This window comes from Pimephales promelas, chromosome 4, assembly GCF_988280905.1.
Source record: "Pimephales promelas chromosome 4, fPimPro1.hap1.1, whole genome shotgun sequence".
NCBI lineage: Eukaryota > Metazoa > Chordata > Actinopteri > Cypriniformes > Leuciscidae > Pimephales > Pimephales promelas.
The window spans coordinates 29,689,525-29,707,212 of record NC_142772.1 but is presented as its reverse complement, the minus strand read 5'-3'; the positions used below and the strand labels follow the sequence as shown (position 1 = coordinate 29,707,212).

The following is a 17,688-nucleotide window of genomic DNA, read 5'->3' as shown; positions in this document are numbered from 1 at the left end:
GAGACTAATTTGGAATTTTTTCACCATAAATTTAAAATCCTGTTATCGCAGGTCTCATATTTTTAGAGCATTTATTCACTTTTCATGTTAGTTCACACCAGGTTCACACAGTGTGTTAACTATGTATTTAAAAACATAGTAAATATTTATATTAACATAAGCTAAGATTAATAATTGCTGTAGATTTCGGCTGACTATTGACGGATGACGAATATTGTTCATAATTAGTTCATCAACTAATGTAGTTAACTAATGGTAACAAATGAAACCTAATTGTAAATGACCATATTTTCGTTTTTTTTTTTTTGGGGGGGGGGAGTAGATTTATGTTGCTCCGAAATTTTATAGCAGTTGTGTATGTGATCTTTATTATGTTTTCTCTGATCTCTCATCAACATTCTTTCACATCAAAGACATTTTCAGGATATCAGTGCTATAGAGAGATTAAGAATCCAGATAGTAAGTATTCAACAGCAGCTATAGGAGAAAGAGACAGAAGGCTAACCTGTTCTGCGGTTCCTTTTGTCCTTTGATTTGCCTGATTTTTATCTCTGCATTGTTACAGAAAGACAAAGGCAATCACAGATTTCTGGGTCCTTTGCAGGACAGGTCTGAGCCTCAGAGGGGGTTTAGCTTTTGCTCAGCGTTTTACAGTTAACAAGCCTTAGCATTTATGCTTGTTGAAAAACAAATTCCACTGGCAGGCAGAGAAGAATCAGTGATGTTTCTACAGCAGAAGTTATTTTTGCTTTATAAACTTTATCCAGGCCTTTATCAGCCACGGGAGGTTTGAGATGCTTTCGAGATCTTAGAGATGCAGTAGAGTATCTTTTTCTGTCTAAAAGATATTGATCTCTTCTAAAACGAGATGATTCTCTCTCTTTTCCTCTGTTGACTGTGCACCTGGTGTGAATCTCTGTGGAATGCAGCTCTCCATTTAACCGGGTCCCATGTATTGTTTACTATGAGCACAACACCACACTCCCACAGAAAGAGTATTTACACACACAGTCTGAGGAAGACTTTATTAGTGCTTAGCTGTTTACAGAGTGACTGTGAAAACAGATGCAGGACAATCCCACCGATCTCTGCTGACAGACTCTTTATCAAACACGCTTTTGTTTTTCTTTCACCGTGGGAATTTACATTGAATCGTGTTGTTTTATGCAGAGATTATATTTTCTATCCCCTAACGCTGAACCGTTTTCCTCATGGTGACCTTGAGGTGGTCTTCTCACAGTGTAGGTGGCTTCAGGTTTTACCATCAACCTGAGTCGTACAGATAGACAAAATCTTATTTATATCATAGTACATTAATTGATACTAATATTGACCTAGACCATAAACCATCCCCTTTCAAAAATCCTTTGGCTTTATTTAAAACATTATTTATTTATTTATTTATTTCCTAATGGAAATTACATTTGGTCCATTTGCTTTGTAACATTTTCCATGTGAGTTCTGTGAAAGCAGTTTTTGGACTGTGTGTGTGTGTGTGTGTGTGGCACCTGTCAGTTCTGCCCCCCATATTGCTGGTGCTGCAATGACAAAGCAAAGGGCACAAAAGGCTGTAAATCTCACAACATAGCCGGACACACACACACACATACTGAGAATAGATCTGCAAGCGACTCCAAATATGTGAAGAATCAACAGCCTGGGGTGACAAAAATAGAACTTAAATTCCGTTAGATTGATGTGGTAAGAAAAAGCAGCAAGTTGGAAATCACTTTTACATGTATGCTGTTATTTCATCTCTCTTCAGCTCATTGGGGTTTTCTGGTGTTTATTTAAATGCGGTTTGTCTGTTATTCTATAGGCTGACAGTTGATGTATGTTGCATGTTCCAAGGGTAGAGATCAGGGTTAAAGGTCATGACTGGGTTAGAGTTAGTCCTCCACTATGTCTGGAATTTACTTCTCGTGGCCAGAAAGACAAAATAACCTCAGAGCCCATTACATTTATTCAAAAATATACACATTAAGAGAGTGCACAGGATCTCACACCTGCTCAAAGGCCTTTAGCTGCTTTCAGCAAGTTTAAATGTGTGGTTAAGCATTAGATTAAGAAGACGGGATCAGGATCAGTGAACTGAATAAACACAGTTGCCTTAGCCTAGAGAGAGTTCTCGTCAATCACGATAATGGCTCTTGAGGTGATGATACACATGTGGGCAACTTTTTGTCCAATGTTGCCATCAATGGGCAAGCCAGTGAGAGACACAAGGACCACGGTCGATCTAAAGTATTCAGAAAGAAATTTGTTGCCCATTCTCATTGGTAAAGTTCCCAAGCAACATCACTTGGCTACATTGCTCCAAAAAAGTTGTCCCATGTATCATCACCTTAATGTGTCTTGGTTTCCTAACAGCTGAGAGGTTCAGTGATACAACACCATGGGAAAATGGGATGAGTTTCCGTTTTCTCCTAACAAAGGCTCAGTATATTCTGAGTTAAAGCTGCACTGGACTATGTTACTTTATAAAGTTTATTTGTACTACATGAATGATTCCATTAAACACACACTCACTAACTGCAGGCCAACTCATTAATATCAGCCGTATGTGTTAAGTTGCACTCATACACTCACACAAACAAATAATCCAGCACACCGTAATGCATACAGTGACCGAGACCACAGAGACAAATGGTTTCTTAATGCTAATTTTGTCACAGGTCTATGTTTATACTGGGTGGAAAGCTTTCTAAAATGAAAACTGAGTGGACCTGTGGGAGATCTTTTCCTACTTAGATTTTTTTTAAGATATAGATCAGAATGGTCATGTTGACAGAAAAAGACCAGGTGTTTTACATGCAAAACATTTTTTACACGCAAACTAAAAAGCAAAGATTTTTCTGAATATTTTCACTGTGTAAAGTTAGCCTTTCGATAAATGAAAATAATGTGTGGAAACTCCTGAATATCCTGTCAATATACTGTCTAGAGGAGAACAAGTGAAAAATTCAGGTTGGGAAAGTAGTTTTTGCATTGTGAAAAAAGCACATTTTGTAAAGAGGTTTTTTTTTTCTGCATAAGATATTGGGATTTGTTTTGCCTAAATGTCTTTTTTTTTCTTGTTTATGCATAAAAACGATGGGATGTTACAAATATAGCCTACTGTCCTGTTAAACTCATATTTAAAATAATTGTAAACACATTCAGATGAGGGAAGGGTTCAACTCTTTTTCTAATCTAGACAATAATGGCAAATGTAAAAACAATGTGTTTTTTTTAGGTCACAATAATTACAAAAGAATATTTCCCTTTTCCTGTTAAAATAAATGTTTTATAAGAATGCTGACCATTAAAATTATAATTAAATATTTTAAATGAAGTTACTTCAAAACAATTAATGAAGTGAACTTTTAAGAGTAATTTTGAACATTTTTCAAAAAGATCTCAGGATCATCTTTTTAGTTAATTGATTTTCTTAGGCACTTTGGGACAGAATGTATGCGTGGTTTGTTATAAATAGCTGATTTTTTTATTTCACATTGTAAAGTTTGGTATTTCTATGCAAAAAAGGCTGAATTTTGTGAATCTTTAATAATATTTTCATTATAGGTAAGTTTTATTTACACAAACATATGTAAGTTGCTCCAAATTTTTGTGGCACTTCTTATTTTAAACTAGCCTATCTATAAATGAATGCCTTAAAACTGTAAATTATATGCAACTAATATGCTATTAAGTTAAGTTGAATTACATTTTATATTATTTTATACAAATTTCACATTTATTTATTGCAATGCTAATGATGATCACATCTGTTTGTTATCTAAAGAGGTAACTTAGGCTATTATAAGCACTGATCTCTGCTGACATCCACAGTCAGTCGTCAGAACTGCGGCATCTAGAAACCGACCGGATACAAACGCTGAGAACAGGAAAAGACGGAAGCCGAGTTGGGTCTTAAAAACGCTTTGAGAAATGGCGGCTGCTGAAGACACAAACAGTACACAAAACCCCAGTGGTTCAGATGCTCCTAAGCTGTCGGATTTATTGGATCGAGGCTGGAAGCTGTATGATGAGGTGGACACCACGAACGAGTCGAGCAGCTCCACCGCGGTGCAGGTGAAAGTGAAGCGCGCCATCGGGCAACTGGAGGAGGCGACGAGGATGGTCAATCAGCTGAACCTGTTCAGGTTAGATAGAACAACACACACACACACGCACTCGAAACGATTATTTCAAATGCTTATTTTATAATAAATGTTGAGGTCAAAGCACTACAAGCGAGCGAAGTGCTGATTATGATGGGAGCTTTTTTTTTTCGTCTAGTCATCAATGTGCGTTTTAGTTTTACTGTAACTTATAGTGGTAAACAGAAAAGTACATTAATCTGCAAAACTAGTTGTATTGTTGCCCAATTCCTACTGTATTACTCGGCTGTGTGCTCCGTTATACTCTGAAAAGACGACATTGGTTTTCTTATTTGGATTGAGATATTCATGATATCACTGATACGTCACATGAGATATTACAAGCAAGTAATGTTAATGTATTGCTCTAATGCTCAAATAAATAAATTGGTCCCTATGAAACAGCCCATGTAAAACTTTCTGAAGTGCTGTATTAATTGAATTTTATTTTTTGGTAGTCATAATGAGGCCCTGGAGGAGATCTCTACAACCGACCTGAAGTATCTTCTGTTGCCGGCTCTACTGGGAGCGCTCACCATGAAACAAGTGAACCCCAGCAAGCGGCTGGATCATGTGCAGGCAGCCCACGTCTACTTCAGGGACTTCCTCCAGAGGTGCAAGGACTATGACGTATGTAGCTTTCAGCTGCCCAGAGCCAGTGAGAACACAACAGATACTCCTACTGAGGAGTGCACAAATCCATCAGTGCCATTGCCAATGTCACAGCCAGACCTTATCGCCATGGCAACACAAAGACAGGCCAAAATCGAGAGGTTGGTTGGGATTGAATTTGGTAACATGCATGTATTTATGTCCAGGGTACACCAATAACATTTTTTATTAATATTATATACACTACTGTTGAAAAGCTTGGGGTCGGTAAGATCATTTTAAATGTCTCTTATGCTCACCAAGGCATTTATTTGATTGGAAAAAAATGTAAAAGAAAATGAAATATTCTTTTAATTATGTAATTTTAAATTTAACATGTCATTTTATGTTGTTGTTTTTTTTTAAATATATTTTATTTCTCTGATGGTAAAGCTGAATTTTCAGCAAATGTTGCTCCAGGCTTCAGTGTCACATGATCTTTCAGAAATCAATATGCTGATTTGCTGCACAAGAAACACTTTATTATTATCATCAATGTCGTAAACTAGTTGTGCTGCTTAATATTTTTGTGGAAACATGTGGCATGTTTACACTAAGTTGTTTCCAGGTTTAATCAGCGTAAGGAGACAGAAGCCAAGCTGAGTGAGATCAGGGGAGTAGTTGAATCGGGTTCAGCCGATGAAGAGGTGGTGAGAGATTTTTACCTGCTGCACGTGCGCAGGTGGGTGACACTAGCCCTCGAGGAGATCGACTCCATCAACCAGGAGATCGAGATCCTCAAACGGATGGAGCTTTTCAAGCAGGTATTTCATTGCCACGGTCTAATGTGTTTATGCAAATCCGCTTCTGAATTACTGCGAAAAATCATAGAAGATTAATCACAATTTAAAATTTGAATTGATTGACAGCCTTACTAATAATTGTTTGTCTCTGTAGAGCAACCCCCAGCCATCCCCACCCAAAAGACCGCCCATGAAGCCTTTTATCCTGACTAAGGATGCTATGCAGGCGAAGTACGTGTGCATTTGGAGTGTGCCTGTGGAGTTCAGTGCTTTAGTACTAGTGTGTGTGTTTTTTTGACTGTATTGCAGAGTGTTTGGTGAGGGATATCCCAGTCTTCCCACCATGACAGTGGATGAATGGTATGACCAACACCGACGGCAAGGATGTTTACCTGACCAGGGCATACCACGCAGGGCAGGTGCTTACACACACATGAGTGCTTTTGCAGGACATCATCTTTTATTTAAAATTATAAATAGAATCAATGTCTTTAATTTAAATTCAATTAGAAGTGTTCCGTAGGCCTGTCAAAACCATCTCAAATAATTGCAATTAGATCAACAATCCATAACCCTGACAGGCCTAGTGTTCAGTTTATAGGACTAAAACTGAGGAGAGATTTGCCTTTTTACTCAGTTCAGCACCTCTGTCTTTTCTCCACAGCAGATGGCGAGGCAGATGAGGATGAGAGAGCTGAAAGAGAGAGGAAGGAAGAGAACGATGACGAAGAGGCACTGCAGAAGGCACGTGACTGGGACAACTGGAAGGACACTCACCGGAGAGGATATGGCAACCGCAAGAACATGGGCTGATTTAATCTCACGCACGCACACAGACACACACACACACACACACGCATCCTTTCGGTTCCCACAAATAAACATCCCAATGCTGCCAATGTGACATGGACACACAACAGAGAGTGGCGCGGTAGTGGTTCGTTCATTTGGTTACTTTTTTTTCTAAACCGATTTAGCATAGCTGACATTCTTTTAAATGTCTTTAAAGAAATCTTAAATGAGACCTTAAGCCCCTGGGCATCTGTAGAGATGGAAGTTTGGGCGTCCTTGCATCGCTCCACATCACTCTTTCCCACACGATTAAATGTTTGCCTTTTCATGGATGTTGTTTTGAGTGCAAGATTTCTACAGAAGTGTTCCCTGTACATGTTAGCTTTTAAAGTCAAAATCGGTCGACTCCGAAAGATGTCTTCACCCACGTAATTACACCTTATGTGCTGTTTGATTCGGAGTCGGTTAAGACTGCATGTTCTTTAACCATTTGCAGATATTGCTAGGCCTCGTTGTCTGGTTCAGATGAGCTACTTCAGCGAAGAAGTTTCCACAAGAGCAATTAGAACCAGTGTCAGCACTTGCATGGATCTGTGACACTGTTTAATATGTGGATCAGAATTGCTGAAGAAACTGCAGGACATTGGAACAAATTGTTTAGACTGCCTTTTTATTCTGACATTTATTTATTGCTGTATCAGGCAATTTTGCTTTTCTTTAGGAAAAATCTTTGTACGGTCGACCTCCTGTTCTTGAGTAAACATAAAGAAAAATCATCTGTTAACAGTCTTATCTTATTCCTGTCACATTATATATCTGCCACGTCTACTGATGCATTTGTTTTGTAGTTTAATACGAAACATTTCAGTATAAGTTTAGTGTCAGCATAACAATTTGAGAAATGTATTGAATTGAAAAATGAATTTCACTTAAATTCCTGAATTTTAACCATAATTTTGGCCAATTAACCATAATCATGTTGCAATCAATGTTTTAAAGCTAGACATCTTTAAAAAAAATGTTCGGGTGGTGAACGTCTGCGGGTGTGATTTTTTAGACAGCTTTTTACTGTCATTTAACTGGCTCATAAAAATATAAGAAAAATGCTACAATGTGCATTAAAATACAGCACTGAAGAGTTTGATCGCAGCATAATGATATTGCACTTTAGCCTGGATGCCAGCCCGAACTCCGACCACAACATTTTTTGTTCGGGAAGTTCGGTCTGGATTTTTTTACAGTCTATGGTCTGGACTCGATCCATTGAGGAGTAATGATCAGGCAAAAAATGATCGGGCCAATCAGATTGCCAGGGCGGGCTTTATACGATGATGGACAGGTGATCTGCAGGGACGTAATCATCACGTTATCAAAGAGCGCTAACTGGTTTCTCGTCTGTTTTTAAAATTAATCGACAGGTCATTCATTTTAATAGACAAACAGAAAACTGCAATCAAGGCATTTGTCGATCGGAAAGATATTCGGCAAAAGTGTAACTTATCAGCTGGCTCTGACGGCCGCAAGTTAAGAAGATGGGACGTAATGAAAAGCATGTGGTCGTTGAGGTTTCTCCTTTGGTCGCACTTATGAAGGACCAAGTGAAAGAAGCAACTCGTTTTTGTACTTCTTCTAAAATAAGTAAGTTCTGTTGTTGACAACTATGTTATGCAAAGTATTTGACTTAATGAGTTGCTCTGATTGGTTGTAGGTCTGTCCGACTATCCAATTGAGTGCAGAGGTTTTTTTTTTTTTCACGCCTCATGATCAAAGCCCTACCCGAGCGGTCTCAGACTCATAATCTGACCAGATATTCTGATATGGCGAAGTCAGGCTAATTGCTCCTGGTAATTGGCATATAAATTCAAATTTTTGCACTTAAGTGTATAGTTATTCCATATTATAAATACTGTCTGTTATTGCAATAACTCAGCCCAGGTCACATGAGGCTCACCTCAGGAGTCTGATTGCTTGATTTTTTTTGTGAATCGCAGTTCAGCAAACTCTTCATGCTCATCTTCCCGTTCAATATCCTGTGTGGCACATAGTATAATTGTATAACTTTTTTATTTTTCATGTTCAAAATCTTAAAACTTTATTTGCATGTTTAAATGAAAGTCAAGGGTTTTCTTTTTCCAAAGTAATTTTATAGTTTTGCACACCGCTGTATATCTAAACCTTATATTACAGGACAAACATAAATACTATTCGAGTATAGAGCACACGTTGGCAACACTTTTAAGCTTTTTTTATTTTTATTTCATTAGACAATAAATACACTCTGCTGTGCTTTCACCGTTTCTCAACCGGTTCCTGCATGTTCAATTCTGGATGATGTTTGAAACTTGAGATGAATCGCTTGTTGCGTTCCTCATTTGTTAGTCACTTTGGATAAAAGCTTCTGCTAAATGAATAAATGTTAATGATTACTATAAAAAGAGCCACAAATTAAATTTAACCTTGAGAAATAATGACAAAATTGATCAGATCCAATAATGATTAGATGTAAATAAATAAAAAATAGCTCTATAATTGTAGGTTTAATTGGGGTCGTGGGAATCCATTGCGGAGGTTTCCTTGATCGGAAGAACCGTAGAGTGGAGCAGGAGAATAGGTCCGGTTCTGTGTCTGTCGGAGCAATTAAGAGCAGGAGAATTAGACCTTTGATCATTCACAGTGAGCTCATATTCTCTTATCAGAACAAGCTTCTAAATTGCTCATGTGTTGTATAATGCACCATAATAGGCTCTCTGGTGCCATGGAAAAAAAAGAAAAAGAAGATTATAAACGTTTACCAATCTCTTCCTGAAATTAAAATGTTTGGTACATTTGTGAACCATACCAGGTCTTCATATGTGTTTGAAGGGGCATGTGGCCTGTAATGGTTGTGCTCTGCCGAAGGGCTGTGGTCTTCATAGGGATTTCGGCTGGATGAATCTCTTGCATAAGGGTTTTTAACAATCTGACCCCGACCTGCTCCATTGCTACAATCACAAAAATCACTGAATTAAACACAAGGACATGACATGCAAATGAAATTCCCTTTTGGTCCACAGAGACACACAGACAGCATATTTTGCCAGAGAGTCTGTTGTGAAACTGTATGAGCTTATATTATAATTAATAATAGAATTACCTGTAGGGCTGTTGAGGACCTCCCATTGTAGGATCACGCATACCATTGTACATACTGTGGAGGCAATGTAAATTTCATGAATCAACAAATTATTTAATTCTTCAGTCTCATAAGCATTTACAGTACATGCAACAATGTTATTTGATTCTAATTATATGCTAAATGTGCCAGATTATCTGAGAGTTAGTGTTGTATCAATGGAGAACAACAACACATAAAAATGCCAAAATGCAGTCATGCTGCCAACAAAATAATCACTTAAATGTGTATTTTGGATTTGTAGTTTTCTTTTCACCGAAATGGATTGTTATGGAATAAAAATGCATTAACAGTGCAAAAACAATGGTTTAGTGTATTGCCTTGAAATAATAATAATCCTCATCAGAAGGGTTAAAATTCACCTATTGGGCCTGTTGGACAAGGCTGTCATGGGAATGGGATTTTGTTGTACAGGTCTCATGTTAGGGGGAGGTTGACCCTTTGAAAGCAAGACAAAAGGCAGAAAAAAAAGGTAAATATGCATTCTTAATAGTTGGCAGACCATTCAGGAAGTTGATATATCTGTGTGATGCTCTGTTTATGATTTGTTGTGCTGATTTTATGACGTTCAAAGGTATTACCAGATGGTTTCACATTTCTGATTAAGATTATGGTAGCCTAGTGTTACTATTAATCATTAACTGTTTTTCACCACAAGACACATTAAGCCTACTCACATTCATATCAGAAGCTGAATTCATTCCAGGGAAGGGTGTCTTCATTTTTCCACTGGACACAAACACACACACATGCACAAAATGACAGAATGAATTACTTGTTAGGCGTAACACAAAATAATTACTTTAGAGCATCATGGGCTGTAGGTCATATTTCTTAATTAACCTTATAAAGTCAGACTATATGTAAGTTAGACAGACATGTACCATATGCTTTTCAAAATCAATAAAGCAATTATTATCTCCATTAAAGCTAGAGTTGTGTTTTTCATTCTCACCCTGTGTGGCTCTTCTTTGATTGCAGCATCATCACATAAACAATCACCCCCACCAACACAGCAAGTGTGAGGCCGGGCAGAGATGCCACCAGGGCAAAGGTCACTACTGTCCATCTCTGAGAACAGTTTTCATCAATGTAAAACTCACCTTCTTTACTGTTGCACCTACACAGAAAACAGAAGGGGTGAATCTCAAAACAAGCAAAAGTTTAAACTGCAGAGCAGACTAGAGTACTAAAGGTAAATTACCGACAGAATGGCTGTTTCTCGACACAGCTACATCTGCTAATTTTCAGATCACACTGCAGATCATTGCGCAAACATGAATCGAAGTCTTCGACATTCAGACAGACAGCTGAAGAACACAAACTATAGTATTAGCTTACAACTAATGTATCATGATTACATTTTAAAAAGATACAACACAACCACTTTTGAGCCTTCTTTTGAACACACACTTACGGTGTTCACCTGGAGTCTGTCCAGTTGCCTCTTCAGTAAAAAATAAGATGAAAAACACATAAAGTAAGATCTTCATCTTTTAGTTCCCACACACATCTGAATTCCACCAGTGCCACTTGCATAATAGGCTCTTTGCACTCGACTCGGTTATTTATTGACACACACCCAACACAGTGAGAGCTGGAGTATGCGCAAACACTCACATTTTGGATATGAAACTCTTGCAGGTATGTGCAGGGGTGGACGTGAACTTTGGTGTAACTATTTTATTTATTTTTTTACAATATGCATTAACTCCTTTTTATAGAGTATCAGGATAAATTACATTTATTTTGTCTTTGGGGAAATGTAAATATCTCATGTAGATTCTAAAGGGCAGTGCTAAATGGGAAAAACTTGAACTAACGGTTGTCCCCTCAATTGTCCTCAAAATCACTGTTGAAAAGGGTTCAAATATGCAGAAGAGGCAAGAAACCCAAACAATGTGAGGAACCTGGAAGATTTTCTGAAGAGCAGGGCTGCCACCTTGCAGTGCAAACGAGTCGTACAGGTAAATTAAACATTGATGATGTTTTAGTCATTTTTACTCATAGTCAGCTTAGCCACCCTGTGTACATTTTTACGGGACATGATAGGCTACTGTAGGCTTCAGAAGATCAGCTTATAAATGGTCAGGCTAGGCTACTTGCTGAGGTTTAATGAAATATATATATATAAAAATAAAAAATGTGGCTCATGAGATAAGAGGCTGCTGTTATATAAATAGAAATTGTATGACTATATAGCCTGGCTATTGATAGCCATGATGGGAGATGAAAATGAGGAAAGGAAGGGATGGGTTAAAGTTCACATAGCCCTCTGATCACACTTTGAATAGTAGCAGTAACACTTTTTTATTATAAAGTGTTTAATTTATGTCCTTGTAACATGTTATGTTCCATGTATCTGTTAACACATGCTATATGTAGCCCACTTATACTAATAACAGTAAATTATGCATAATTACACACAATTAACCAAACCTTAATCCTAGGCTATGTGTAGTTGATTAATTTGAGTATTTAAATAAACTATAACAAGGAACCTTAAATAAATTGTAACAAAATGAGATTTAGCTAATTTGTGGTGAACCGTCAAAATTATACATTGCTCTTGATGTAATACGTATACAGTACATTTACAGGCAGTTTCGTTGATTCAAAGCATTTATCAAAATGAAAGACAAAACCTAAACTTAGCTAATGTTGTGTAGTTATTACTCTAAAATTTTCAATTAGCCTTTGCAATATATGCCATAAGTTAATAATGAGTGAGAGAAAAGGACTGCATTCATATTAAGATTTGATTTAATTACATAGCCTATGTGACCACCTATGTGGATAATGTCATAAAAAATAACGTGTTGAAACCTGGTTGAAACCATTATACAAGTTAGTTAAATTTAGTTAAGTAATAGGCTACCATAAACAATACTTGTGTAAATATAAATTGTATTCATATTTTTATTATTAATCATAAGCATTTTTGACTACATAAATTTACTCTGAAACTACATTTCCCATATTCCTTGCGACATGGGCGTGTTCCTCTATGTCGTCTCCGTTTAGTTGAAGAATGAGCCAGTGAGAGAAAAGGACTGCGGTACTCACAGAACAATTTGCTTTAATTACAATAAATGGTGTTCATATGAAAGTATTTCGAGGCTTTCAATGTGTTTCAGGTTTTGAGCGGTGGTCACGGGTGGATACAGACCTTCAGGAATTGTTTGCTAATGTTTAATAACTGATTAATGTGAGGCTCATCCGCTAGTCGGTTAGCAAAGCGCCTTTGCCGCTGCGATGATGGAAACTTGAGCAGCTCAAAGCAAACACTCATCCAGCTCTCCAGACCACCCAAACACAGTGAGTTTTACTTTAAAAATATACTTTTAACAACGGTTATGTGATTCTGCCTTAATAAATCCCAGATTTGGCTGGGTTTATTTAACAGATCAGCTGCTAACGTACTAGCTGAGCAGATTTTTTACTTTGTTTTGGGTCTTTGTTGCTTGCAGAGGTGTAACGTTAACCTGGAAAAATAGCTAATATGAAGTCAACTTAAACAGACAAACTGCTATTTAGAATTCCCTGTTGTGTAGTTATCTTAACATTATCTGCTGTTTTACACTCTGAGCTGTTATCTGCCAAGTCTTGTACATGTATAGGTATAGGTATAAAATCTCTCTCTTTCAGGGACCCCTGCACCAGGCAACAAGATGCAGACCATAAAGTGTGTTGTTGTTGGTGATGGTGCAGTGGGAAAGACCTGCCTGTTGATCTCCTACACCACCAATGCCTTCCCAGACGAGTACATTCCTACGGTGTTCGACAACTACAGCACTCAGACCTGTGTGGATGGCCGCGCCGTCAGTCTTAACCTGTGGGACACGGCCGGTCAGGAGGAGTATGACCGCCTGCGAACCCTCTCTTACCCCCAAACACACGTGTTCATCATCTGTTTCTCTGTGGCAAGTCCTTCTTCTCATGCCAACGTCAGGCATAAATGGCACCCGGAGGTGTGCCACCATTGTCCCGGCGTGCCCGTGCTGCTGGTGGGCACTAAGAGAGACCTGCGGGGGGACAAGGAGACCCTGGAGAAGCTAAAGGAGCAGGGCATGAGTCCCACCACTCCGCAGCAGGGCAGCGCTCTGGCCCGAAGCATAGGTGCTGTGCGATATCTGGAGTGCTCAGCCCTTCTGCAGGAGGGAGTCAGAGAGGTCTTCAACGAAGCAGTCAGGGCTGTTCTCTACCCCAATGCCAAGAAGCACACCAAGAAATGTGTGCTGTTATAACTACATGAGGATGTGTGCGTGAAAGATTTTATGAAGGGTGGAATGTAAGTTAGTCATGTGATCGTGTGTTGCTACCATTTTTTGTTTGTATCTCTGTCTGCACTACAGTTAGCAATAGGTGCACAGGCTGATAATGAGGAAGAATCAGACACTGCGTGCTTGTGTGTGTTTCAACTTTACATACATATCACCTAAGACATAAATACGGTGTTGTAATCTAGATTCAGGCAAACGGATTGTAGTGGATTTGTCTAAAGGACTACAGGCATTGGCAACTCCTGCCTTCCCATAATGCCTTAAACCCCCAGCATATTTTAATCACTCAGAGGATATTTCATGCACCAAAGTTTAAATTCAATCTAATGTTACCGAAGGTCTTATGAAGGTGCTGTCTTTCCCTTACCGCATGAGTAACACAATTATGAGGGCTGGCGATCCTCCTAATTTGCGTGCTATGTTAATGTGAGACCCAAAGGACTGTAGGTTTGATGGCCTATGCTTATCATCACAACATGCCATTTTTCCTATATTGTTACCTGTTAATGATCTCTGACCTTTGTAGGGTCGATTGACAGCTCAGGAAGTGCTGTGTAATCCCATCGTGCCTTTAACAGCTCAGCCCGTACAGCTCACAAACTCCTTCCTCTGCTCATTTCATTTAGGGTGCTACTTTGGGTGCCGGTTGACATTTATTGCTTGAAAGGGCTGCTAAACATGTACTGAGAGCTGCTGTAGCTCACCTGCCTCCTACTAGAGCTGTAAATGAAGGGATATATTGCTGTTTTATAACACCCTTGGGGTAAAAATGAAGATTTTTGTATTTGGCTTGTTGTGCCTGAATCCTCACAATTTACAACCCTGTTGTTGAATCTGAAGTGCCACTAATATTTGTATTATTTTGTATTTTATCATGAATGTTGACACTCCAATGAAGTGCCCTAATAAGACATATTGGTGGAGATATACTCTTTGTCTTACATCTTTGTTATACAAGAAACATCCAGACTGTGGTTTATGTACACAAACACTCCAAACATTCAGGTTTAGGCTTCTATTTGGGTCAACATTTACATTTTATATATTGAATGTCTACCTTTTGTATAATAAACACCAGCTGTTTCTTTTTTAGCCAAAGGCTGCTTTGTCAATGATTTTGTTTTAGGATATTCAATACCACACTAATTTTTTTGTTTTTATTTCTTGAAACTGTCATTATTGTTTAAGAATATACCTCCACTTGCATGAGAAAATAAACCAGTTTTAAAATAACAGAATGGTTCTTTGACCTCAGATTTGTTCGTAACACTTTATATAAATGCAGAGAGAAAGAGGGAATGAGAGAACAAGTGGGAGAAAGTAAGAACAGCTGCATCTCTCTGACGTTCTTCACAATGCTTTCACAGATGAACAAAACCGTCAGCTGTGGATGTGTAATTTGTGTTGAGGCATTGTTCTTAGAGTAATGATCTAATGTTGAGGCCTGAATGCTTAATTTATTTTGGGACAGGTTGTCTTTTACTGTACAGAAAAGTAGGAGAGACCAGGGTTGGTTGGCACACGGTTAATTTCTCATACATGAATGATGTAACATTTCAGTGTTATCTTAACCCACAATTGATTCCAACAAGACCCATTATTCCAATTTGTTAAAATTATTTCTAATTATTCCATTTGTTAAAAATTGTTCCACTATCCTTTACAGAAAATGTTGGTTGGTTAGTAGTACATGTGTGATACACAAATAATTAATAAATCCTTATATGTGGAAAATGCAATTAAAAGACTGAAGTAGAAAGTGAAGTGGGGTTTGGACGGTATCCATACAATGGAGTTTGGTTATTAACAATATTCAAAATATAATTTGATTTCTTCCTTTTTTTCTTTTGTAGCAGTAAATTAAGAGATGTTTTATCATTCAAAAGTTCAGTATGGCGTACCACAAGACTCTGTGGACCTTTGCTGTTCACTCTATATCACACAGGCCTACCACATTATAGATTTATATAATTTAATGTTAGGCTGCATAGGTCAGCTGGAACCAGGAACACTTCCCATAAATCCTGATGCACTTGTTACATCATAAGAAGGATGGCGTCTACATTATGTGTCTACCAGTGGCGGCTTGTCAATAGGGGGCGCTGGGGCGCCGCCCCCATCAAGAAATATACATATACAAAAATTATATAAAAATACAACAATAAAATATTTTTTTCATACGATGTACCGGCTGGTAGTAAGAAAAGCATCAGCATTTAATAAAAACTGGCTTTAATCGGTCAACTATTTTCTATGTTTTTCAATGTGTTTCATTGGGACGCCGGACTAATGGGTGTCTATGTGAGGCTTTAAATTTTCGTGCAACATGTGACCTGAAGCTGGCCTCTAATTGGTTTCTTAAAGATTCACCTCAGGGCGCAAGTCGTTGCGTCCCTGGCCAATCAGAATTTGATTCACGTTATTTTATCCAATATGATTGGTCTCGTCACCTGTCATTCAACTTCACGCTCTGGGCCACTACCAGAGCCGTTACTATACTATTTCGAGCGCGCAGACGACACCATTTCGACATTTTTTGTATAAATAATGGCAGCAGTTCATCCAAATTCTGTGATTTTTTTTTTTACAAAAAAACCCTTTCACAAGGCTTTCGCTGGAAGAAAAAAAAAGATAAAGGATCTCGGACCGGACCAACCCGATTTACAAATTCAGCAGCAGGCCAGTGACAGGGGACGAAGCTACACACGAAGCTTCACCCGCGCGTGTTATGAGAAACGGAGGTGGCTGGCTGGATGTGATATTAGCAATTCTCTGTTTTGTTTTCCCTGCCTTTTATTTCAAAGTGTCGGCACTGAAGTTTTGTGGACAACAACGGGGGTAAGAGACCTCAAACATCTCTCTGAAAAATGCAAACGTACTTCTTTATTAGTATGAAATGTATATAAAAGAGAGCAATATGTTCAAGTAGGAAACATGCTTTCTGGTACATCTTTATTGGTATTAAATGTAAATAAAGATCATACATTTATATTTAAGTAGTAGTCAACATGGTTTTTGGTACTGCTTTGTATTTATTTGCCCTCCTCAATAAAAAAAAAATACAAATAAAAAATGCGCCCCCCCAAAAATAAATATCACCAGCCGCCACTGGTGTCTACGCTGTTAGTCTCTCTGCTTATCCCGAGGTTTACCACAGTCCAGATCTGATGAAGGACCTGCGCCTGGACACGACGACAACGTGGCCCTGAGTCGACGTGTCAAGTAGTTTCTCCCATGTGAAGGTCTCCTTCCCTTCCCTTTACCTCTACAGATAAACTTTGCCGGGATAATTCTGGTACACGGGCTACACGGAAGCGATAAATAATTCTTTATTATAAACGTGATGCGCATGTGCATCCCGTCTTCGTTTTCGCGAGTTTGCGTTTTAAGTTTGCGTTTTCTGCGCAGAGATAACCTTTTTTTTTTTCAAAAATTTCAAGGCTTGCACCTTGGAATCTATTTCAGGGTTTGCGTTCTTGAGCCACCAGGCACTGTTTTGTGCGGATGAGCTGGACGGAGCGTGTTAAGTTTTTTCTGTGCGGCCCCTAAGTTAATGATTTCTGCAACTCAAGTGAATCAATCAATCAAAACTAACTTTAGTTGGACAATAACTTTATTCTAGCGCTGTTGTAAAGCCAAAACAATCTATGTTACTGTAATTTCCTATTATCACTGTAAAGCTGCTTTGAAACAATCTTGTTAAAAGCGCTATAAATTAAGGTGACCTGACCTTTTTTTTTTGACAGAAGAAACAAGGTAACAGGTCTAGAACGACAAGGTAAGTAGGCCTAAATGATGATAGATTTTAATTGTAATTTAGGAAATATGAATGTGTTTGTTTTTGCTCAAGAACATTAAGACATTTAATAAAGAATGAACATTATTATAGCCAACAATCAGTATAG

At 38.2% G+C, this 17,688-nt stretch overlaps 3 protein-coding genes across 5 annotated transcripts; 2 read left to right on the top strand and 1 right to left on the bottom strand.

The window, feature by feature from the left end:
• Positions 1–3,857: 3,857 nt before the first annotated feature.
• igbp1 (immunoglobulin (CD79A) binding protein 1) lies at positions 3,858–7,104 on the top strand. 2 transcript variants are annotated; one of them, XM_039650152.2, is made up of 6 exons: positions 3,858–4,145; positions 4,601–4,915; positions 5,362–5,557; positions 5,691–5,767; positions 5,846–5,955; positions 6,204–7,104. In XM_039650152.2, the coding sequence occupies exons 1-6, from the start codon at positions 3,931–3,933 to the stop codon at positions 6,347–6,349; spliced, it is 1,059 nt and encodes a 352-aa protein (XP_039506086.1). In that variant the 5' UTR covers positions 3,858–3,930; the 3' UTR covers positions 6,350–7,104. The 2 variants fall into 2 exon arrangements, with proteins under 2 accessions (XP_039506086.1, XP_039506085.1); XM_039650151.2 differs by having other exon boundaries at positions 3,859–4,145; positions 6,201–7,104.
• A 1,490-nt stretch (positions 7,105–8,594) lies between these two features.
• Positions 8,595–11,047, bottom strand: LOC120461644 (uncharacterized). The gene is made up of 8 exons (XM_039649851.2): positions 10,918–11,047; positions 10,705–10,810; positions 10,456–10,620; positions 10,178–10,229; positions 9,863–9,939; positions 9,462–9,515; positions 9,168–9,309; positions 8,595–8,953 (listed from the first exon to the last, which is right to left on the bottom strand). The coding sequence occupies exons 1-8, from the start codon at positions 10,991–10,993 to the stop codon at positions 8,852–8,854; spliced, it is 774 nt and encodes a 257-aa protein (XP_039505785.1). The 5' UTR covers positions 10,994–11,047; the 3' UTR covers positions 8,595–8,851.
• An 85-nt stretch (positions 11,048–11,132) lies between these two features.
• rhogc (ras homolog gene family, member Gc) lies at positions 11,133–14,277 on the top strand. 2 transcript variants are annotated; one of them, XM_089130252.1, is made up of 3 exons: positions 11,133–11,467; positions 12,638–12,818; positions 13,149–14,277. In XM_089130252.1, exon 3 carries the CDS (start codon positions 13,172–13,174, stop codon positions 13,745–13,747), a length of 576 nt encoding a protein of 191 aa, XP_088986378.1. In that variant the 5' UTR covers positions 11,133–11,467; positions 12,638–12,818; positions 13,149–13,171; the 3' UTR covers positions 13,748–14,277. The 2 variants fall into 2 exon arrangements, with proteins under 2 accessions (XP_088986378.1, XP_039506046.1); XM_039650112.2 differs by lacking the exon at positions 11,133–11,467 and adding an exon at positions 12,492–12,558.
• Positions 14,278–17,688: the final 3,411 nt, after the last annotated feature.